The 24,782-nt window shown below is 46.7% G+C and overlaps 1 protein-coding gene across 3 annotated transcripts in view; it reads left to right on the top strand.

Moving 5' to 3' along the window:
* zbtb47b (zinc finger and BTB domain containing 47b) overlaps positions 1-24,782 on the top strand; it is a 284,439-nt gene that overhangs the window by 6,004 nt on the left and 253,653 nt on the right. Inside the window, exon 1 of one of the 3 annotated variants that reach the window (XM_073055029.1) lies at positions 16,366-16,543. The exons of 1 other annotated variant lie outside the window; for it this stretch is intronic. Coding sequence is in view for 1 of the 2 variants with exons in the window: in XM_073055031.1 (XP_072911132.1) it covers positions 16,541-16,543 (3 nt within the window). In the remaining variant the exon portion in view is untranslated. Of the gene's footprint in view, positions 1-16,365; positions 16,544-24,782 lie in introns of those variants that run through there. One more of the 3 variants, XM_073055031.1, reaches the window with a different exon arrangement.

The following is a 24,782-nucleotide window of genomic DNA, read 5'->3' as shown; positions in this document are numbered from 1 at the left end:
CTAAGAGAGACCAATCAGTTTTCTCTGTGGGCGGGCTTTACAGTCGACCTCAAAAATAATGAGTGTTGCTTGCTGCACTGTTTGCAACAGTGACTCTTCTATTGCCCATGGTGGGTTAAAATGTAAAAGACATGTTGAGGTGAGTTTAACAGGTGTCATTTGTTCATTAGCATAGCTAACATTATTTAAACTAGCTGGCTAGCTGCTAAGGAGCTACTCTATTGATGTCCAATGTGATGAGGCCAAACTCCCTTTAGACTTGCTTAAAGTTGTAACAGAATTTAAAACAAACGACTCCATGATAATATAATACAAGTACATATTTTAACGTCACATTTTCTGCATATACCCAACTTGGTTTACAGATTAGAGAAAATCACTAGACAAAGTATTTCATACACCCTTGGAGGTCGACCGGGGGGGTGGGATATGGGGTGGCGGGGGTGCTACCTCCCTGAAATGGGTTTTTGCAGGGTGGGATGTCTGTTTATTTTCCTGTCTTCTCCCCATCACTTTTGACACTGTCAACCTCCACTATAAATCTACCCGATGACCTGGCCTCCAGAGTAGTGACTTCCACAGATTTTCCATCCTCTGGCTAAAGAAATTCCTCCTCATCTCTGTTCTAAAGGGATGGCCCTCTATTCTGTGCCTTCTGGTCTTGGACTCCCCCACTATAGGAAACATCCTGTCCATGTCCACTCTATCTCGGCCTTTCAATATCTGACAGGTTTCAATGAGATCTCCCCCCACCGCCCCCATTCATCTAAATTGCAGTGAGTACAGGCCTGGAGCCATCAAATGCTCCTTATGTGTTAACCCTTTCATTCCCCTTTAAATCTCCCTACCCCCCACCTCCCTTTAAACCTACAATTGAATCTGCCTCCAGCTTTCCAGATTGCCCCTTCATCGAAAAGGAAACAGTACAGCACAGGAATAGACCCCTCGTCCCACAACGAGCATGCTCTCTCGTGCTCTCTCCCAAAAGATTCCCATAGCTCTTTTATAAAGAACAACAGGCACATCCACCATTATTGATCAGGTAAATGGGTTATCTCATCAGAATTGGGTTTTGCGAGAGCTTGCTGTGAGCAATCAGCTGATCAAAATAATATCGCTAACATATTGGAAGTACTTCATTGCCGGAAAAATCTGAAACACAAGATTCTGCAGTTGCTGGAAATCCAGAGAAACACACCGAAAATGCTGGAGGAACTCAGCAGGTCAGGCAGCATCCGTGGGTAGGAATAAACAGTCCACATTTCGGTCTGAGACCCTTTGACGGGACTGGGAAGGAAGCCAGAGTAAAAAGCTGGGCGGGGGAGATGCAGGGCCGGTAGGTGAAGGGGAAGATCAGTGGGTGGGGGAGGGATTTGAGAGTTAGGGGGCAAAAGTTTAAGGGAAACACGAGGGGGTATTTCTTTACTCAGAGAGTGATAGCTGTGTGGAATGAGCTTCCTGTAGAAGTAGTAGAGGCCAGTTCAGTTGTGTCATTTAAGGTAAAATTGGATAGGTATATGGACAGGAAAGGAGTGGAGGGTTATGGGCTGAGTGCGGGTAGGTGGGACTAGGTGAGATTAAGAGTTCGGCACGGACTAGGAGGGCCGAGATGGCCTGTTTCCGAGCTGTGATTGTTATATGGTTATATGGAAGATCAGTGGGTGGGGGGGGAGGGAAGATCAGTAGGTGGGGGAGGGAAAATGAAGTAGGAAGCTGGGAAGTGATAGGTTGAAGGAGTAAAGGGCTGAAGAAGAAGCAATCTCGTAGGAGAGGAGAGTGGACCATGGGAAGAATAGGCAGTACAGCAGTTAGCACAATGCTTTATAGCGCCGGTGATGGCTGATTGGGGTTCAATTCCTGCTACCATCTGTAAGGAGTCTGAACGTTCTCCTGTGTCTGTATGGGCTCCTCTCTCACATTCTAAAGAGTTGAGAGTTGGTAAATTGCGGGCATGCTGTGCTGGTGCCAGACGCATGGTAACACTTGTGGGCTGCCTCCAGCGCCTCTTTGGACTGTGTTGGTTGTTGGCACAAAACGATGCATTTCACTGTACATCCTGATGTTCACATGACAAAATAAATCTCTATTTAGTCTAACAAATTCTAACTAAGATTGAACATTAACTAAGATGTAACCTAATCTGCAGCTGATTAACATATCAGAGCAATTTTTGTGATCTTGGCTGACAGCATTTCCTATTTTCAGAAACTTGGGTGTAAGAGCAGTTCTCGGAAACCCTGTCTGACCCAGGAGTGTCTCTATTTATAAACAACAGGTCAACTCTGGGGAGGACGATCAAGGGTAATTTCAGTGTAGGTTTTCTGTGGCCTGGTCCCAAGAGTGCTGGACCATAGACTAAACCTGTACTAGATAAAGTTTTTTTTTAAAAAAACAGCCAGTGTACTTCATTTTCTCTATTACATTGTATTCTGCATCCTTCTATTGTGTTTCATTTTGTGCGACCTCAATGGATTGGAATAATCTGTGTGGAATGGTTTATAGACTTTTTGCTGTATTTCAGCACACGTGACGTTAATAAATGAATTATCTGTGGAGAGATTAAAATTGATTTAACGTTAGAGGTTCATCATCATTATGTGCCGTGTCATATAACGTGTGCGATTATATGGTCTTTCCATGAACATGATTGCTCTCAGCAAATTTTTCTACAGAAGTGGTTTGTCATTGCCGCCTTCTGGGCCGTGTCTTTACAAGACGGGTGACCCCGGTCATTATCAATACTCTTCAGAGATTGTCTGCCTGGCTTCAGTGGTCACATAACCAGAACTTGTGATCTGCACCGGCTACTCATACGACCATCCACTACCTGCCCCCATGGCTTCATGTGACCCTGACCAGGGGGCTAAACAGGTGCTACACCTCGCCCAAGGGTGACCTGCAGGCTAGTGGAGGGATTGAGTACCTTACACCTCCTTTGGTAGGGACATATCTCCACCCCGACATCTGTCCTTTAATCTGAGCACTCAATTTCTGACATAAACTAAAAAGGCTTGTTATCTGAAATTGTTGAACTTGATGAATCCTGAAACGTACTAAGATGGAAGACAAGATGTTGGACTACATTGGACTGGTACAGGTAGCCAAGAATAAGTGGTTTAGAATCAGGTTTATTATCACTGAGGTATGTCAGGAGATATGTTTTACGGCAGCAATATCGTGTGAGACCTAAAAAAATTACTACGTTACAATAAATCATCATTAAGCGCCGTGTCGAATGGCATCATCATTATGTGCTGTGTTGTATGACATCATCATTATGTGCTGTGTTGTATGACATCATCGTTATGTGCTGTGTTGTATGACATCATCGTTATGTGCTGTGTTGTATGACATGGGCAATCATCTACAGAAGTGGTTTGCCATTGCCTTCTTCTGGGCAGTGTCTTTACAAGACGGGTGACCCCAGCCATTATCAATACTCTTCAGAGATTGTCTGCCTGGTGTCAGTGGAGTTACCATCAGTAGGAGAGTCTAGGATCTGAGGGCACAGTCTCAGTCTCAGATTAAAGGCACATGCTTTTAAAATTGAGATGCTGAGGAACCCTGGATTCCCAGTTGCCCAAGTCTCCTAATTTGTGTGTTGCCCAACAGTATAACTTTTTTTTTAAGGGGATTTTCATTCCCAGGATCATTCACAAGATTTATCCTGGGAATGAAAGGGTTAACACCTGTTAGCTCTGGGCTTGTATTCACTGGAGTTTAGAGGAATAAACGGTGGGGGGGGGGGGGGGGGGGGTAGGAATCTTGATGAAACCTTTCGAATATTGAATGCCCTAGATAGACTGGATGCGGAGAGGATGTTTCCTATAGTGGGGAAGTCTAGGACCAGAGAGCACAGCCTTAAAATACAAGGACATTCATTTAGCTCAGATGAGGAAGAATTTCTTTAGCCAGAGGATGGTGAATCTGTGGAATTCATTGCTACTGATAGCTGTGGAGGCCAAGTCATTGGGTATATTTACAGTGGAGTTTGAGTGGATCTTGACTGGTAAGAGGTAGTATGCATGGGGTGGTTTAAAGGTTAGGGGAAGAAGTTGTAAGAATAGGGCTGAAAACTGAAAAACTTCAGCCATGATTGAATGGTGAAGCAGCCTCAAAGAGCCTGATAGCCTGATTCTTCTCCGATATTTTATGATCACATGAAGCCCTGAAAATTCTTCCAGATAATTATCCATCTCCCTATCTAATGCCACAACTGAATACATCACCATTACCCTTGGTAGCATATTCAGTCCTGAACCACTCTGCGTTGTAAATAGAGTCATAATTATTGAAAAGTACAGCACTGCAACAGGTCTTTTCCATGCCTTGTCTTGGACAACGTCTCCCATCCACTCCATAATGTACTGGTTAGGCACAGGAGTACATTCAGCCAGAGACTCATTCCACCGAGATGTAACACTGAGCGACATAGGAAGTCATTCCTGCCTGTGGCCATCAAACTTTACAACTCCTCCCTCGGCGTGTCAGACACCCTGAGCCAATAGGCTGGTCTTGGACTTATTTCCACTTGGCATGATTAACTTGTTATTTAATTATTTATGGTTTTATATTGCTATATTTCTACACTATTCTTGGTTGGTGCGACTGTAACAAAACCCAATTTCCCTCTGGATCAAAGAAGTACGTCTGTCTGTCACCCATTGACCATAGCCCTCCACACCCCTACCAACTATGTTCCTATCCAGTTTGCTCTTAAACGTTGAAAATGAGCTTGCACACACCACTGGTGCTGCAGCTTGTTCCATACTCTTACGACCCTCTGAGTGAAGAAGTTTTCCCTTGTGTTCCCCTTAAACGTTCACCTTTCACCCTTTACCCATGACCTCTATTTGTAGTACCAACCAACTTCATTGGAAAAAGCCTGCTTACATTTACCCTATCATAATTTTGTATACCTCTATCAAATCTCCTCTCAATCTTCTATGTTCTGCAGAATAGTCGCAACTTATTCATTCTTTCCTTATAACTCAGGTCCTCTAGATCCAGCAACAGCCTTGTAAATCTTCTCTGCACTCTTTCAACCTTGTTTACATCTTTCCTGTAGGTAGGTGACCAAAACTGCACACAATATTCCAAATCGGGTCTCGACAATGTCTTGTACAACTTCAACATAACATCCCATTTCCTGTACTCAGTACATTGATTTATGAAGGCCAATGTGCCAAAAGCTTTCTTTACAACCCTATCTACCTGTGACGCCACTTTCAACAAATTACATACCCGTGTTCCCAAATCCCTTTGTTACACCACACTCCTCGGTGCTGCTGTTCACTGTGTAAGACCTACCCCGGTTGGTCCTACCGAAGTACAACACCTTGCACTTGTTGCATTAAATTCCATTTGCTATTTTTCAGCCAATTTTCCAGCTGATGCAGATCCCACTGCAAGCTCTGATAATCTTCCTCACTGTCCACTACACCCCCTATCCTAGTGTCATCTGCAAATTTGCTGATCCAGTTAATCACATTGTCATCTATATCAATGATCTGGATGATAAATAACAATGGGCCCAGCACTGATCCCTGAGACAGACACTCCACTAGTTACAGGCCTCCAGTCAGAGAGGCAACCATCTACTACCACTCTCCGGCTTCTCCCACAAAGTCAATGTCTAACCCAATTTACTACCTCATCCTGAACCTTCTTGACCAACTTCCCATGATGGACCTTGTTAAATACCTTACTAAAGTCCATGTAGACAACATCCACTGCCTTGCCTTCATCAACCTTCCTGGTAACTTCTTCAAAAAACTGTAGAAGACTGGTTAGATGTGTTCTACCATGTACAAAGCCATGATGACTATCCCTAACCAGGCCATGTCTATCCAAATACTTGTATATCTGATCCCTTCAAATACCTTCCACTAACTTTCCCGTTACTGATGTTAGACTCACCAGCCTATAAATTCCTAGCGCCTTTCTTAGACAGCAGCACACCTTAGCCATCCCTCTAATCCGCCAGTACCTCACTAGGCACGATTTATATATCTCTGCTAGGGCCCCTGAAATTTCTGTACTTGCTTCTCACAGGGTTCAAGGGAACACTATATCAAGCCCTGGGGATTTATCCAGCTTATTTGCCTCAGGGTAGCAAGCACCTCCTCCTGTGTAATCTGTACAGGGTCCATGACCGCACTGCAGCTTTGCCTCACTTCTGTAGACTCTGTGTACGTCTCCCAAGTAAATAGAGATGTAAAGAAACCCCCCATCTCTTGGCTCCATGCATAGATTACCATTTAGATCTCCCAGAGGACTAATTTTGTCCCTTGCAATCCTTTTGCTCTTAACATATCTGTAGAATCCCTTCAGAATCTTCTTGACGTTGTAGGGCAACTTCATGCCTTCTCTTAGCCCTCCTGATACCTTCGTAAGTGCTCTCCTACATCTCTTGTACTCCATAAGCACCCTATTTCCACTTGCCTATACCTGCTATACACGTCTTTTTTTTTCTTAACCAGGGCCTCAACATCTCTTTAAAACCAAGGTTCTGTATACCTGTTACCTTTACCTTTTATTCTGACAGGCGCATACAAGCTTTATGCTCTCAAAATTTCACTTTTGAAAGCCTCTTACCAAGTTCACTTTGGCCAGAAAACATCCTGTCCCAATCCACTCTTATCAGATCCGTTCCGATGCCATCAAAATTGGACTATCTCCAATTTGGAATCTCAACCTGCGGACCAGACCAATCTTTTTGCATATTTACTTTGAAACTGATGGCATTGTGATCACTGGATGTGAAGTGTTCCCCAGCATAAACTTCTGTCACCTGTCCTGTCTCATTCCCTAACAGCAGATCAAGTATCGGGCTCTCTCTTGTTGGGATGTCTATGTATCGATAAATAAAAACACATTTTCTGGACTCTGTCTCTCTATTTTCTTGGCTTCTGCTTGTTAGGCTGAACATTTCATTTCTGGGATCTGAAGTAACTTGTGTTTGCACCAACTGTTCTTGCTATTCTTGATCGTGTGTTTGAATATCATGGTGGTAGGACTCAGTAGCCTGGTTAGCCACCACTCTGGGCAAATGGAGGACTGCTCTGGTTCCTGCTGATAGTAAATGATTCACTGAGTTTCATCCTTGAAACCAGAAAAAAAAATCCTTTCAGAAGATGAAGCAGTGAAGCTCCAAATACTGATGTCAAGTTGAGGTATTGAAACTGTTTATAAACTTGCAGATTAACGGGGTTGGGGAGCAGGGGTGAGGGGAAGCCGGGCGTTCTATAGGCCGAAGGGTGTGCGCTTTTGTGTTTGTGTGCGTATTTGTATGCGCACATTTTTGCGTGTTTGCATTTTAGTGTGTGTGTGTGTATGTGTATGTACACACTTGCACAAAACAGGAGTTTCCTAAAAGCATTCAACTTGCTCAGTAAAAGTTATGCACAAATCTCATGTCTGAGTGTGTCTCTGTACGTGTCAGATACGCCCACACAAGTTTCAGGCTCCCTTAAATGTTAACCACAGATTTAACTGCAAACCAGACCGTCGCGATGCACAGATTTGCCAGGTCCTTAGCAAAGATCATTGACCCATGTGTATATTTATTGAAGTTTTATTTCCATGAACTGTTCTGCAGCCCTATCAGTGGGTCCTACATCTTGTTAGAACTCTTGCTTGCCCCTTCATGAAAAGCTTGGACTCCCCTTTGGGAACGGTGGGGGAGGGGGGGTTGGTGCTTAGAAACATAGAAAATAGGCGCAGGAGTAGGCCATTCAGCCCTTCGAGCCTGCACCGCCATTCAGTATGATCATGGCTGATCATCCAACTCAGAACCTTGTACCTGCTTTCTCTCCATACCCCCGATCCCTTTAGCCACAAGGACCATATCTAACTTCCTCTTAAATATAGCCAATGAACCGGCCTCAACTGTTTCCTGTGGCAGAGAATTCCACAGATTCACCACTCTCTGTGTGAAGAAGTTTTTCCTCATCTCGGTCCTAAAAGGCTTCCCCTTTATCCTTAAACTGTGACCCCTCGTTCTGGACTTCCCCAACATCGGAAACAATCTTCCTGCATCTAGCCTGTCCAATCCCTTTAGAATTTTATACGTTTCAATAAGATCCCCCCTCGATCTTCTAAATTCCAGTGAGTATAAGCCTAGTTGATCCAGTCTTTCTTCATATGAAAGTCCTGCCATTCCAGGAATCAATCTGGTGAACCTTCTCTGTACTCCTTCTATGGCAAGAATGTCTTTCCTCAGATTAGGGGACCAAAACTACACACAATACTCTAGGTGCGGTCTCACCAAGGCCTTATACAACTGCAGTAGAACCTCCCTGCTCCTGTACTCAAATCCTTTTGCTATGAATGCCAACATACCATTTGCCTTTTTCACCGCCTGCTGTACCTGCATGCCCACCTTCAATGACTGGTGTACAATGACACCCAGGTCTCGTTGCACCTCACCTTTTCCTAATCGGCCACCGTTCAGATAATAATCTGTTTTCCTGTTCTTGCAACCAAAGTGGATAACCTCACATTTATCCACATTAAATTGCATCTGCCATGAATTTGCCCACTCACCTAACTGATCCAAGTCACCCTGCATCCTCTTAGCATCCTCCTCACAGCTAACACCGCCGCCCAGCTTCGTGTCATCTGCAAACTTGGAGATGCTGCATTTAATTTCCTTGTCTAAATCATTAATATATATTGTAAACAACTGGGGTCTGAGCCTTGCGGTACCCCACTAGTCACTGCCTGCCATTCTGAAAAGGTCCCATTTACTCCCACTCTTTGCTTCCTGTCTGCCAACCAATTCTCTATCCACATCAAAGCCATACCCCCAATACGGTGTGCTTTAAGTTTGCACACTAATCTCCTGTGTGGGACCTTGTCAAAAGCCTTTTGAAAACCTAAATATACCACATCCACTGGCTCTCCCCTATCTACTCTAACTCTACTAGTTACATCTTCAAAAAATTCTATAAGATTCGTCAGACATGATTTTCCTTTCACAAATCCATGCTGACTTTGCCCGATGATTTCACCTCTTTCCAAATGTGCTGTTATCACATCTTTGATAACCGACTCTAGCATTTTCCCCACCACCGATGTCAGACTAACCGGTTTATAATTCCCCAGTTTCTCTCTCCCTCCTTTTTTAAAAAGTGGGGTTACATTAGCCACCCTCCAATCCTCAGGAACTAATCCAGAATCTAAGGAGTTTTGAAAAATTATCACTAATGCATCCACTATTTCTTGGGCTACTTCCTTAAGCACTCTGGGATGCAGACCATCTGGCCCTGGGGATTTATCTGCCTTTAATCCCTTCAATTTACCTAACACCACTTCCCTACTAACATGTATTTCCCTCAGTTCCTCCATCTCACTAGACCCTCGGTCCCCTACTATTTCAGGAAGATTATTTATGTCCCCCTTAGTGAAGACAGAACCAAAGTAGTTATCAATTGGTCTGCCATGTCTTTGTTCCCTATGATCAATTCACCTGTTTCTGACTGTAAAGGACCTACATTTGTCTTGACCAATCTTTTTCTTTTCACGTAACTATAAAAGCTTTTACAGTCAGTTTTTATGTTCCCTGGCAGCTTTCTCTCATAATCTTTTTTCCCTTTCCTAATTAAGCCCTTTGTCCTCCTCTGCTGGTCTCTGAATTTCTCCCAGTCCACAGGTGTGCCGCTTTTTTTTTTGCTAATTTATATGTTTCTTCTTTGGACTTATACTATCCCTAATTTCCCTTGTCAGCCACGGGTGCACTACCGTCCCTGGTTTATTCTTTTGCCAAACTGGGATGAACAATTGTTGTAGTTCGTTCATGTGATCTTTAAATGTTTGCCATTGCATATCCACCGTCAACCCTTTAAGTATCATTTGCCAGTCTATCTTAGCTAATTCACATCTCATACCTTCAAAGTTACCCTCCTTTAAGTTCAGAACCTTTGTTTCTGAATTAACTATGTCACTCTCCATCTTAATGAAGAATTCCACCATATTATGGTCACTCTTACCCAAGGGGCCTCACACGACAAGATTGCTAACTAACCCTTCCTCATTGCTCAATACCCAATCTAGAATGGCCTGCTCTCTAGTTGGTTCCTCGACATGTTGGTTCAGAAAACCATCCCGCATACATTCCAAGAAATCCTCTTCCTCAGCACCCTTACCAATTTGGTTCACCCAATCTATATGTAGATTGAAGTCACCCATTATAACTACTGTTCCTTTTTTGCACGCATTTCTAATATCCTGTTTAATGCCATCCCCAACCTCACTACTACTGTTAGATGGCCTGTACACAACTCCCACCAGCGTTTCTGCCCCTTAGTGTTATGCAGTTCTACCCATATCGATTCCACATCCTCCAGGCTAATATCCTTCCTTTCTATTGCGTTAATCTCCTCTCTAACCAGCAATGCTACCCCACTTCCTTTTCTTTCCTGTCTATCCCTCCTGAATATTGAATATCCCTGGATGTTGAGCTTCCATCCTTGGTCACCCTGGAGCCATGTCTCTGTGATCCCAACTATATCATATTCATTAATAACTATCTGCACATTCAATTCATCCACCTTGTTACGAATGCTCCTCGCATTGACGCACAAAGCCTTCAGGCTTGTTTTTACAACACTCTTAGCCCTTATACAATTAATAAAGTGGCTCTTTTTGCTTTTTGCCCTGGATTTGCCTGCCTACCACTTTTACTTTTCACCTTACTACTTTTTGCTTCTACCCTCATTTTACACCCCTGTCTCTCTGCACTTGTTCCCATCCCCTGCCACATTAGTTTAAAGCCTCCTTTAAACTAAGTTTAAGCTTTTCTTCATTGCTGCTGTTTCACCTATTTATATGACTGACTGATTTATTATAATAGAGCCAGTAACATTATACTGTCTTGCATGTCAACCTGTCAATCTTCAGGCCATTCCACTTGGGACTTGTGCTAATATTATTTTGAGATTCTGTGCTGCGTGTTACATTGCACCTTGGCGCCAGAGGAGTGATGTCTAGTTTGGCTGTATACAACTGTGTATGGTTGAACAATACTCCAGAGGGAGCGCTGACTGCTGGAGGACTGTTTGCCACGAGAGCACCAATGTGTCATTTCTGAGATGAGTTTTTAAATTCATGTCCCTGTTTGTAAAATAAATAAATTCGCTGGAAATTCCCTTCTCTTCATTATTTTTAGCCGTTAACCATAATGGGTCTGGTTGTAGGATGTTGCAGCCACCAATTTAAACATAGAACATAGAATAGTACAGCACATTATAGGCCTTCGGCCCACAATGTTGTGCCGACCCTCAAACCCTGCCTCCCATATAACCCCCCACCTTAAATTCCTCCATATACCTGTCTAGTAGTCTCTTAAACTTCACTAGTGTATTTGCCTCCACCACTGACTCAGGCAGTGCATTCCACGCACCAACCACTCTCTAAGTGAAAAACCTTCCTCTAATATCCCCCTTGAACTTCCCTCCCCTTACCTTAAAGCCACGTCCTCTTGTACTGAGCAGTGGTGCCCTGGGGAAGAGGGGCTGGCTGTCCACTCTGTCTATTCCTCTTAATATCTTGTACACTTCTATCCATGTCTCCTCTCATCCTCCTCTCCAAAGAGTAAAGCCTTAGCTCCCTTAATCTCTGATCATAATCCATACTCTCTAAACCAGGCAGCATCCTGGTAAATCTCCTCTGTACCCTTTCCAATGCTTCCACATCCTTCCTATAGTGAGGTGACCAGAACTGGACACAGTACTCCAAGTGTGGCCTAACCAGAGTTTTACAGAGCTGCATCATTACATCGTGTCTCTTAAACTCTATCCCTCGACTTATGAAAGCTAACACCCCATAAGCTTTCTTAACTACCCTATCTACCTGTGAGGCAACTTTCAGGGATATATGGACATGTACCCCCAGATCCCTCTGCTCCTCCACACTACCAAGTATCCTGCCATTTACTTTGTACTCTGCCTTGGAGTTTGTCCTTCCAAAGTGTACCACCTCACACTTCTCCGGGTTGAACTCCATCTGCCACTGCTCAGCCCACTTCTGCATCCTATCAATGTCTCTCTGCAACCTTCGACAATCCTCTACACTATCCACAACACCACCAACCTTTGTGTCGTCTGCAAACTTGCCAACCCGCCTTTCTACCCCCACGTCCAGGTCGTTAATAAAAATCACAAAAAGTTGAGGTCCCAGAACAGATCCTTGTGGGACACCACTAGTCACAACCCTTCAATCTGAATGTACTCCCTCCACCATGACCCTCTGCCTTCTGCAGGCAAGCCAATTCTGAATCCACCTGGCCAAACTTCCCTGGATCCCATGCCTTCTGACTTTCTGAATAAGCCTACCGTGTGGAACCTTGTCAAATGCCTTACTAAAATCCATGTAGATCACATCCACTGCACTACCCTCATCTATATGCCTGGTCACCTCCTCAAAGGCTTGTTAGACACGATCTGCCCTTCACAAAGCCATGCTGACTGTCCCTGATCAGACCATGATTCTCTAAATACTCATAGATCCAATCTCTAAGAATCTTTTCCAACAGCTTTCCCACCACAGACGTGAGGGCTCACTGGTCTGTAATTACCTTGTATAATTATATATATGGTCTTTACCTTATATGGTCTATAATTACATTATATTTAATGTGATGTAAGATTAGTTCTTTGTGTCAACCAGTTGTCAACATAGAACATTACTACATATGAACAGGCTGTTTTACCAGGATGTCTGCACTGAACATGATGCTGAATGAAACTAAATCTCTTCTATCCACACATAACCCCAATCCCTCCATTCCCTGTATATTCATGTCAAAAAAAGCACTTAATTCTCCACCTCCACTAATTATCCCCTTCTTTCTCTTTCCATTTCCCATTCTGGCTCCCCTCTTACCCCTTCTCCTCACCTGCCTATCCCTTCCCCTCTGATGCTCCCTCCTCCCCTTTCTCCCATGGTCCACCCTCCTCTCCTATTAGATTCCTTCTTCTTCAGTCCTTTAACTTTTCCACCCATCATGTCCCAGCTTCTTACTTCATCCCTCTTACGCTACCCACCCATCTTCCCCCTCACCTATCTATCACCTGCCAGTTATTACTTCTTTCTCTCCCCCCCCCCCCCCCCCCCCCCCCCCCACCCCCACTCCACCCCTTATTCTGGCTTCTGCCCCCGTTCCTTTCCGGTTCCGGTCTAAAAGCGTCTCTGTCCAAAACATCAACTGTTAATTCCTCTCCTTGGAAGCAGCCTGACCCATGGAGCTCTGCCAGCGTTTTGTGTGAATTACTTTGAAGTACAACTATCTTTAATACTTCCATCACTCCCCTGGCAGTCCATTTCCAGACACCCATCACTCACTATATTGGCAAAAAAGAGGCTCCTCTGCATGTGCCCTTTAAACTTCCCCCTCTCTCTCTTTACGGCAGGAGACTGGGGCTGAGAGGGAAATGGACTGGCCGTGATGGAACAGCAGAGCAGACTTGGACCAAATGGCCTAATTCTGCTCCGATATCGTATGGTGTTAAATGCATGCCCTCCTACCCTGGGGGGAAAGATTCTGACTGTCTCTGTATGCCTCTCCTAATTTTATAAACTTTGATGAGGTCTGCCCTCAGCCTCTGCAACTCCAGGGAAAAACAACCCAGGTTTGTCCAACCTCTCCTTGTAGCTTATGCCCTCTGATCCAGGTGAGCCTCTTTTGCAGCCTCCCAGGGTCTGTGCATCCTTCCTGTGCTGGGGTAGGCGGGGAACCACGCGGGTCCAGGACTGCTTCTACTGCTAATGACGACGTCAGACTCGGGTCGGAGGAGCATCACCTCCTGTTCTCTCATGGTAGCCTCAAATCTACACAGGCACGAACATCATTTTCCCCCATTTCCCATTCAGTTTCCTCAGTACAAATCCGATGAAATCTTTGGACAGGAAAGGAATGGAGGGTTATGGGCTGAGTGCGGGTCAGTGGGACTAGGTGAGAGTAAGCGTTCGGCACGGACTAGAAGGGCCAAGATGGCCTGTTTCTGTGCTGTAATTGTTATATGGTTGTATGGTTATATGGTTAACCTTATAATCTACCTTACTATGATTGTGCATCTTACCAGCACTGCACTTTCTCTGTGGCTTCATTCTGTTATTGTTTTATCTTGCACTACCTCACTGTACTACACAGAAACATAGAAAACCTACAGCACAATACAAGCCCTTCAGCCCACAAAGTTGTGCCCAACATGTCCCTACCTCAGAAATTACTAGGCTTACCTATAGCCCTCTAATTTACTAGGCTCCATGTACCTATCTAAAAGCCTCTTAAAAGACCCGATTGTATCCACCTCCACCACCGTTGCCGGCAGCCCATTCCACGCACTCACCACTCTGAGTTTAAAAAAAGACTTGCCCCTGACATCTCCTCTGTACCTACTCCCCAGTACTGTGTAAGACCTGTATGAACAACAGTAGGCAAAACCAGCTTTTCACAGTATCAACACCAAATATTGGCCCCAACAGATAATGAATTGTTTTAGCATATCTACTAGCCTGAACGTTATTTTATTTAAAGAAAAAGAAACGTTGTTTTTGTTTCCTTTTTGTCTTTGCCTGTTTTTCTGTTTCCATGTCTCTCACTGTGTACGTGTGTGTGTGGGTGTCTGACTTTATCCCTTTCCTCCCTCTGTGTGTGCCGCTTCAGTGTCGTGTGTCATTATCACTTTCTCTCTGCCCTTGTGTTTCTGTCTGAATGACCGTCCCTGTGTGTGTGTGTGTGTGTGTGCCTCTGACTGTCCATCTCTTTCTGACTACCCTAGCAGACCGCTCTGTCTGATTGTGTTCAACTCCCTCTCTCTGTCTGAGTCCTTGTATGTTTGTGCCACTCGGAGTCCGTGTGCGTGTGTGTCTCTCTCTGTCACTGTTTGCCCGTGTCCCTGTGGGTGAATGCGCCAGCCCCCTCCTCTCTCTGTCACTGTTTGTCCGTGTCCCTGTGGGTGAATGCGCCAGCCCCCTCCTCTCTCTGTCACTGTTTGCCCGTGTCCCTGTGGGTGAATGCGCCAGCCCCCTCCTCTCTCTGTCACTGTTTGCCCGTGTCCCTGTGGGTGTGAATGCGCCAGCCCCCTCCTCTCTCTGTCACTGTTTGCCCGTGTCCCTGTGGGTGAATGCGCCAGCCCCCTCCTCTCTCTGTCACTGTTTGCCCGTGCCCCTGTGGGTGAATGCGCCAGCCCCCTCCTCTCTCTCTGTCACTGTTTGCCCGTGTCCCTGTGGGTGAATGCGCCAGCCCCCTCCTCTCTCTGTCACTGTTTGCCCGTGTCCCTGTGGGTGAATGCGCCAGCCCCCTCCTCTCTCTGTCACTGTTTGCCCGTGTCCCTGTGGGTGAATGCGCCAGCCCCCTCCTCTCTCTGTCACTGTTTGCCCGTGCCCCTGTGGGTGAATGCGCCAGCCCCCTCCTCTCTCTGTCACTGTTTGCCCATGTCCCTGTGGGTGAATGCGCCAGCCCCCTCCTCTCTCTGTCACTGTTTGCCCGTGTCCCTGTGGGTGAATGCGCCAGCCCCCTCCTCTCTCTGTCACTGTTTGCCCGTGCCCCTGTGGGTGAATGCGCCAGCCCCCCTCCTCTCTCTGTCACTGTTTGCCCGTGTCCCTGTGGGTGAATGCGCCAGCCCCCTCCTCTCTCTCTGTCACTGTTTGCCCGTGTCCCTGTGGGTGAATGCGCCAGCCCCCTCCTCTCTCTGTCACTGTTTGCCCGTGCCCCTGTGGGTGAATGCGCCAGCCCCCTCCTCTCTCTGTCACTGTTTGCCCGTGTCCCTGTGGGTGAATGCGCCAGCCCCCTCCTCTCTCTGTCACTGTTTGCCCGTGTCCTGTGGGTGAATGCGCCAGCCCCCTCCTCTCTCTGTCACTGTTTGCCCGTGCCCCTGTGGGTGAATGCGCCAGCCCCCTCCTCTCTCTGTCACTGTTTGCCCATGTCCCTGTGGGTGAATGCGCCAGCCCCCTCCTCTCTCTGTCACTGTTTGCCCGTGTCCCTGTGGGTGAATGCGCAGCCCCCTCCTCTCTCTGTCACTGTTTGCCCGTGCCCCTGTGGGTGAATGCGCCAGCCCCCTCCTCTCTCTGTCACTGTTTGCCCGTGTCCCTGTGGGTGAATGCGCCAGCCCCCTCCTCTCTCTGTCACTGTTTGCCCGTGCCCCTGTGGGTGAATGCGCCAGCCCCCTCCTCTGTCTCTCTGTCTCTGACCCTGCCTTCTCCCGCGCTGCGTGGAACAACACACCCGCCAGCCAAACTTCCTAAGTTTGGGGGGTGCGAACGAACTGACCGCATTGAAAATCCTGGCATCCCCCTCATCTGATCGGGAAGGTCCAATCAGCTACTTACTATAGCGGGGGCTCCGCCAGTGCGCCTGTGTGTGTGTGGGAGGGAGCGCCGTGTGGCCCCCACCTCCCTCCCCAGCTTCCCCTCCCCCTTACCCCTCCCGCATGGTGACGGAGCCGCCGGCCGGGGAGTGGGGACTGGGGGTTGCCGACTGCCCCCGGCACATGGACAGCTTCGGGCGCTGCAGCCGCGGGAGGAGCCTGGCCTCAAGATGGTACGTGTCTCGGTCCGTGAGGCTGCCCCGGGCCGGAGCGGCGGCGGGGGGCGGGGGGCGGCCCGGCCCGGCCCGGGGACCTGCCTTTGCATGTGGGCTGGGTGCGGAGGGAATCTGCCGCGCTGCGGTCTGCGAGCTGCGAGCTGCGAGCTGATGGCTGCAGAGTCGGTGCGGGGGCCGAGTCAGGCAGCTGGCTTATTGAGTTGCACCCCCTCCCCTTCCCTCCCTCCCGTCCCTCCCCCCTCCTCTCCCCTCAAGAAGGGAGGAGGTGAAGCCTGATCCCACTCCCCTCCCCATATACAGAAAACAATGGGAGGCAGCTGGTAACAAAGAGTTAAATTCCTCAGGATGGGAATGCCGGGGAGGGGGGGGGGGGGTAACTGCGGGGATCGAGGCTGCGCACCAGCACCGCTTTCCCGAGGCTTCCGCACGGCCCGGTGCCGGAGAAGCGGGAGGCCACGGGGAACCATCTCGACCCGGGGCCGCGGCCTTTCCCACAGCAGCCCCGGCGGGGATCTTGCTTTCTCTCTCTCCCTCGCTCTTCTCATTTCTCAGAGTCTTCCCTACTTTTCTCGTAAGTCCCGGCCTTTCTCATCGCCTGCCCCTCTGTGGCCATATGCCCCTCCCCCGCCTGCCCCTCTGTGGCCATCTCTTTCCCCCCACCCTCGCCTGCCCCTCCGTGGCCATCTCTTTCCCCCCACCCTCGCCTGCCCCTCTGTGGCCATCTCTTCCCCCCCACCCTCGCCTGCCCCTCCGTGGCCATCTCTTCCCCCCCACCCTCGCCTGCCCCTCCGTGGCCATCTCTTTCCCCCACCCTCGCCTGCCCCTCTGTGGCCATCTCTTCCCCCCCTCGCCCCTCTGTGGCCATCTCTCCCCCTCTCGCCTGTCCCTCTGTGGCCATCTCTTCCCCCCCCCCTCGCCTGCCCCTCTTTGGCCATCTCTTCCCCCCCCTCGCCTGCCCCTCTGTGGCCATCTCTTCCCCCCCCTCGCCCCTCTGTGGCCATCTCTTCTCACCTTGCCTGCCCCTCTGTGGCCATCTCTCTCCCCTCGCTGCCCCTCTGTGGCCATCGCTCCCCCCCATGCCTTTCCACCCCCCCACACCCGCCTCTCTGTGGTCATCACACCCCCCACATGCCTGTCCCTCTGTGGCTGTTCCCCCACACGCCTGCCCCTCTGTGGCCGGCTCTTCCCTGCCCACCTGCCCCTCTACCCTCCACTCTATCTCTGTCACATCATTCCCTCACATACTGAACATGAAAGTTTTCAAAGGACTCAGACTTTGCATTGGCTTCTCATCGAACCACTTCCACCTCCCTGCCCCCACCGTTTGATTTTTATCAGGTGGTGTTCATTCCCTTACTTGTTTTACTGAAAATGTTATTTTGCAAAAGTGGGGATTATTGATGAGTGGAGGGGATTACCACCCAGAGTTCTCATTCTTAAACATTTCAGTTTGAAGTTTGCAACTCGTTGTTTGTGGTGACTTTGACTCCTCTGGTGACACGGGATGTGGTCCATTGTGGTGTACATGAAGGTTCTGAAAAGAGCTGAGAAGAGATGTACAGTGACGGGACTGTAAGCCCAGAGCCAGTATCTGGTATCTAATGTATCCCTGAAGTTGTATATGCAGGGATAAAGAACTTGTCCTTCATTAGCCTTGGAGTGCCCCAGAAAGTCAAATATTTTTAAAGTGTGCCAGTTGATTTTTTGCACAGGTAGATCCTGCAGCCAGCAGTGTAACGATGACTAGACGTGGCATTGTTTGTGGGGTGACGGTTTGGGCAGGATGGCAGGAGAAAGTTCCCTGTTCTGTGTACTTCTGCATAATCATATAAGGGCACAGAGTTAGCGTGGAGGCTAGGGTAACACTATTTGCAACTCGGGACGTCAAAGGTCAGAGTTCAACTCTGTAAAGGAGTTTTGTGTGTCTTTCCCGTGAATATGTGGATTTCTTCTGGGTGCTCTGGTCTTCGTTTGGAAGGTTGATTGGTCGTTGTAAATTGTCCTGTGATTAGGCTAGTGTTAAATCAGGGGTTGCTGGGCGATGTGGCTCGGTGGGCCAGAAGGGCCTGTTTCATTCTGTATCTTGAAATAAAATAAAAATAAGCCCTGTGCTCCTGGTGGGGGTGTCAATTCACAGCCTTCTGATTCTTGGGCAAGGGGCCTACCCACCAGATCATTGTTATCTGTCTAATAAGAGCTCTTCCCCACTCCCTAAAGTACTCTTTTCTTCGGCTGTCCATCGATTTCAATGTTGACTGTGCTGAGAATTTAGTCTCTGCAGGCACGTTTATGGGCCACAAGACCAGCACTGGATCGGCACCGTCTCCCACATCGGTTGCATCTGTGATTTGACTGGTCTAGCACCGAATGTCTGCGTTCATGACCTGCTTCATATTTCTTCTGCCTTTTCTCCTCGATAGCCGGGATTGACTTCTTGACAATGCAGCGCCAACTTCTTCTGTCCAAAGCGTCTTTCTCCCAGGTGTTGACATTCATGTCAGTGTTCTTCATATGGCGTTGAGCACATCTTTGTAGTGCAGCTTCTGACCACCATGCTTCCTCTTTCCTTCAGGTAGCTCTACCTTTAGCCAAGAGTAGAGCTGTTCTAGCTGCTGGTAATTGTCTGTGAAGAGTATTGATAATGGCTGGGGTCACCCGTCTTGTAAAGACACTGTGCAGAAGGAGTCAATGGCAAACCACTGCCATAGAAATTTTGCAAGAACAATCATTGGCAAAGACCATGTTTGCCCATGTCATGACACGGCACATAACGAACGAGCAGTAAAACTATAAATTACAATGAGAAATATATATATTTTTTAAAATTAAGTAGTGCAAAAAGCAATAAAAGTAGGTAGTGTTCATGGGTTGATGGAATTGATGGCTCTGTGGTCAAGTTTGCAGACAACACGAAGATAGATTGAGGAAGCAGAGAGACTGCAGAAGACCTTAGATGGATTAGGAGAATGGGCAAAGAGTTGGTAGATGGAATACGGTGATGGGATGTGTATAGTAGAAGGAATAAAAGCATAGACTACTTCCTAAATGGGGAGAAAATTCAAAAAATCAGAGGTGCAAAGCGAGTCCTCGAGTAGCATTTCTGAAAAGTTAATTTGCCTGTTGAATCAATGGTGAGCTAAGTGAACGCAATGTTAGCATTCATTTCAGAAAGTCTAGAATGTAAAAGCAAGGACGTAATGCTGAACCTGTATAAGGCACTGGTGAGGCCTCACTTGGAATATTGGGAGCAGTTTTGTGCTCTTTATTTAAGAAAGGATGTGCTGACATAGGAGAGGAGGGTTGAGAGGAGGATCACAAGAATGATCCCAGGAATGGAAGCCTTGTCTTGTGAGCAGTGTCTGAAGGCACTGGGCCTGTATTCACTGGAATTTAGAAGGATAATGGGAGATCTCATTGAAACCTTTCAAATGTTGAAAGGTTTAAATAAAGTAGAAGTAGTAGAGTTGAAGAGAATGTTTCCTTTGGTGAGGGAATCTAGGACCAAAGTGCACAGCCTCAAAATAAAGGGATGACCATTTAGAACAGAGATGAGGAAGAATTTCTTTAGCCAGTGGATTGTTAATCTGGAATTTGTTGCCACGGGCGGTTGTGAAGGCTTGGTCATTGGGTGCATTTAAGGTGGAGGTTGATCAGTTCTTGATTAGTCAGGGCCTGAAAGGTTATGGGGAAAAGGCAGGAGAATGGAGTTGAGAAGGAGATGGATCAGCCATGATCAGCCAGATGGCTTCTATGACTTGTGGTCTGACAGATTTATCGTCCCTTCAGAAATCTGATTGCGGAAGGGAAGACGTGGGTCTGTGTCTTCAGGCTCCTTTACCACCACCTAGATGGTAGCAATGAGAAGGTGAAGGGGATCCTAAATGATGGATGCTGCCTTTTTGAGGCATCGCCTTCTGAAGGTGTTCTCGATGCCCATGATGGAGCTGGCTGGAGCTTGCAGCCCAGTCCTGTGCAGTGCCCCCTCCACACAAGAACAGGTAGAGAGCAGAGGGATGTTGACCACAGGGAGACGGATGGGATTAGTTAAACTGGGCCTATCGGTCAGTACAAACGTGATGGGTTGAAGTGCGGTACTGTTCTGTGCTCTGAGCTTTTGCGGCTTCCTAGGGCTAGCAGTTGGTGCAGGACTAGTGACTTTCTTTCCTGAAACATATGGATTGGGAGTGGTGTGGATACAGTGACTGCATTTGCTTACCTCTCTGTTTCTGTACATCTGTCACAGTTTCCCACCCGTGTGGGTCTGCTCACAACTGCCAGTGTACATTATGGGCTGGATGGCAGCAAGAGATGGTGTAAATGGCCAGCCTGACATGAAGACCTTGTTCAAGTTCACCTTTGAGTCCTGGAGAAATTCTCTGCCTGAAATGTCAGCTGTTCATTCATTTCTTCAGATGCTGTCTGACCTTCTGAATTCCTCCGGCATTTTATGTGTGTTGCTCTGGATTTCCAGCTTGTGCAGAATACCATATTCACCTTTATATTTTTGTCATTAGCAGGCACAGCTACTTTTTGCATGTGTCATTAAGTGTGTGTGAAATGAGGCCCATTTTGAAGAGACTTGCTCTGTCTGAGAGACAAGGCTCAAGAAACATGTACATTCATTGGCCACTTGATCAGGTACCTCCTGTAAGTGGTGACTGAGTGTGTGTCTGTGGTCTTCTGCTGCTGTGGCCCATCCAGGGTTTGACACGTGCATTCAGAGGTGCGTTCGATGGTGGTAACGCGTGGTTATTTGAGTTACTGTTGCCTCCCTGTCAGCTTGAACCAGTCTGGCCATTCTCTGACCTCTCATTAGCAAGATGTTTTTGCCCACAGAACTACTGCTTACTGGATGTCTTTTTTTCTGTTTTCACACCACTCTGTAAGCTCTTAGAGATCTGTTGTGCGTGAAAATCCCAGGAGAGCAGCATTTTCTGAGGTACTCAAACCACCCTGTCTGGCACCAACAATGATCCCACAGTCAAAGATCACATTTCCTCCCCATTCAGACGTTTGGTCTTGAGCATGTCTGCATGACAGTGACTTGCTGCTGCCACACGGCTGGCTGATTAAGGAGCAGGCGTAAAGGTGTGTACCTAATAAAGTGGTCACTGAGTGTATGTCAGGGACGTGAGGGATACAGTGGTTGCCTCTTCCTCACAGTCTCAGTCCCCTGGGTTCAATCCTGCCCTCAGTTGCTATCTGTGTGGAATTTGTGTGTTCTCACTGTGGCTATTGGTAAATTGATTTATTAGTGTCACATGTACAGGAATGCCCTGTGTGCTGTTCATACAGATCAGTTTGTGTTACCTGGAGTGTAGGAGAATTGGGGGGGGGGGGGGTGAAGATTTCATAGTGGTACAGTGGTGCTAGAAAGTTTGTGAACCCTGCAGAAGTAGAGAAAATTCTACATAAATATAACCTAAAACATGATCAGATCTTCACGTAAATCCTAAAACAAGATAGAGAACCCAATTAAATAAATAACACAAAAACATTACACTTGTTCATTTATTTATTGAGAAAAACAGTCCAATATTACATGTATTTGTTGGAAAAAGGTATGTGAACCTCTGGGGCAATGCCTTCTCCAAAAGCTATATGGAGTCAGGTGTTACAAACAATGAGATGAGATTGGAGGTGCCCTGCCCTATAAAAAAGAGTCAGGTTACTGACAGAGCATGTTCTCCTCAAGAAAGGTCTGTTTATGTGCACCATGTCTCGATCGAAACAACTTTCAGAGGACTTTAGAAGAAGAATTGTATACATGCATGAAGTTGGAAAAGGCAAAATAAGCGTTTCTAAAGACCTAAGTGTCCACAGTAAGAGAAATTGCTTCCCAGTGGAGGAAACTCAGAACTGTTGCTACTCTCCCTGGGAGTGGGCATCCTGCGAAGATCACAGCAAGAGCACAACGTGCAATGCTGAAGGGGGGGGGGGGGGGAGCACTCAAGGGTAACAGCAAACATCCCAGAGTTGAAGCAGTTTTGTAAAGAACAATGGCTTAAAATTCCTTCAAGCTGATGTGCAGGACTGATCTGCAGTTACCAGAACCGTTTGGTTGTAGTTATTGCTGTACATGGAGGTCTCACCGGTTACTGAAAGCAAAGGTTCACATTTTTCCAACAAATAGATTGTAATATAGGATAATTTTTCTTAACAAATTAATGAATTAAGTGTAATGTCTCTTTGTGTTATTTATTTAATTGGGTTCTCTTTATGTAGTTTTAGGACTTGCGTGAAGACCTGATCACATTTTAGGTTATATTTATGCAGAAATAGAGAAATTCTACAGGGTTCACAAACTTTCTAGCACCACTGTATACAAAATTATGAGGGGTATAGAGATAGGATAAATGCAAGCAGGCCTTTTCCATTGAGTTTTGGTGACACTAGAACTAGAGAGGCCATGGGTTAAGGGTGAAGAGTGAAATGTTTGAGGGAATCCTCAGTGGAAACTTCTTTATCAGAGGGTGATGTGCATGTGGAGTAAGCTGCTAGTGGGAGAGGTAGATGTGGATTTGATTTCGAACTTTGGATAAGTACACGGATGGGAGGGGTATGGAGGTCTATGGTCCTAGGCAGATGGGACTAGGCAGATTAATAGTTCAGCATGGACTAGACGGATTGAAGGGTCTGTTTTTGTGCTGCAGAATAAGGTGTTACAGTAAAAGAGAGAGTGCAGGTGCAAGGTTGTAATGAGATAGATTAGGAGGTTAAGAATCCATTTTTAACAAATTGTGTGGGTTTCCTCAAATGCTCCTCTTCCCTCCCCTTTCGTGCCGAAGATGAGGGTTGATAAGTTAATTGGTGATTGTGTTTGGTATATGAGAGGATCTGGAGCAACCGGAGGAAACTCCACACCGATGGACACTGAATAGTTCCCCTCCCAGTGAAGGTGAGCAGCAGAGCCTTGGGCCAGGGGGAGGGTGTTAGGACCAGAGGGCATAGCCTTGGAATAAAAGGATGTCCCTTTTGAACAGATGAGGATTTTTTTTTAGCCAAAGAGTGATGAATCTGTGGATTAATTGTGTATATTTAAAGTGGAGGTTGATAGGATCTTGATTAGTGAGGGCGTCAAAGGTTGTGGGGAGGAGACAGAATGGGGTTGAGAGACTTGATGGTCTGAATGGCCTGATTTTGCTGATGTGTCTTATGGCCGAGTTTGGTAGAGACACATATGATGGTGGTGTTTAAGAGGCTATTAGACGGACGCATGGAATACAGGGAATGGAGGGATGTGGATCATGTGCAGGCAGAAGAGAATTAATTTATTTTGGCATCACTTACAGCACAGACATAGTGACTGAAGGTTCTGTTCCTGTGCTGTACTAGAACATAGGACAGTACAGTCCACAAACAGGACCTTTTGACCACAGTGTTGTGTTGACCTAATAGATCTAATAATGCCAAATTAAATAAATCCCCTCACCTGCACTTGGTCCATTTCCTTCCATTCTCTTCTTTTTCATCTGTATATCTATCCCTCCGTCTTCTCCTTTATCACGTGTGGACCAGTATTATCAAATGTGGTACAATTTTAGACCATTTCTTTAGAATACCGTTTACGTTGTAAATACAAGCTGGTCTTTATACACATTTTATTTTGCATCGGTATTCTAGCCTCTAATTTTATATTCTATATAAAACATATTACAGCACAGGTCAGGCCATTCAGCTCTCAATGTTCTGCAGAACCAGGTTAAAGCACTCAGCCCTCCTACCTACCTAATCTCCATATCCCTCCATCTTTCTTGTAACCATGTGCCAATCCAAATGTCTCTTAAAAGTATTTGAATCTACCACCATACCAGGCAGCGCATTCCAGGCATCCACCACTCTCTGAGTAAAAAAAAACACTTGCCCCTCACATCCCCCTTGAACCTAACCTCTCTCAACTTCAATGCATGCCTTCTGGTATTGGAGATTTCTACCCTGGGGGAAACAGAATACTCCCTGTCTATTCTTCCTATGCCTCCAATAGTCTTGTAAACCTGCATCAGATCTCTCTCTCCCCCCAGCCTCCCATTCCAGAGAAAACAAGCCAAGTTTGTCCAACCTCTCGTTATAGAACCTGCTTGTAATCCAGGGAGCATCCTGGTAAACCTCTTCTGCAGCCTCTCCACAATTTCCCATTACCATAGGGGGGAAAAATATCAGCTTGCTGGTTACTTACTTGACTACTTCTAGGTAACTAGGAAGTAGGTGATCTGAAGTGGAAAAAAGGCCTTTGAAA

The sequence above is a fragment of the Hemitrygon akajei genome, chromosome 8 (genome assembly GCF_048418815.1).
Source record: "Hemitrygon akajei chromosome 8, sHemAka1.3, whole genome shotgun sequence".
Lineage (NCBI taxonomy): Eukaryota > Metazoa > Chordata > Chondrichthyes > Myliobatiformes > Dasyatidae > Hemitrygon > Hemitrygon akajei.
Note: the sequence above shows the minus strand (reverse complement) of the source record. Positions and strands in the feature narration are given on the sequence as shown.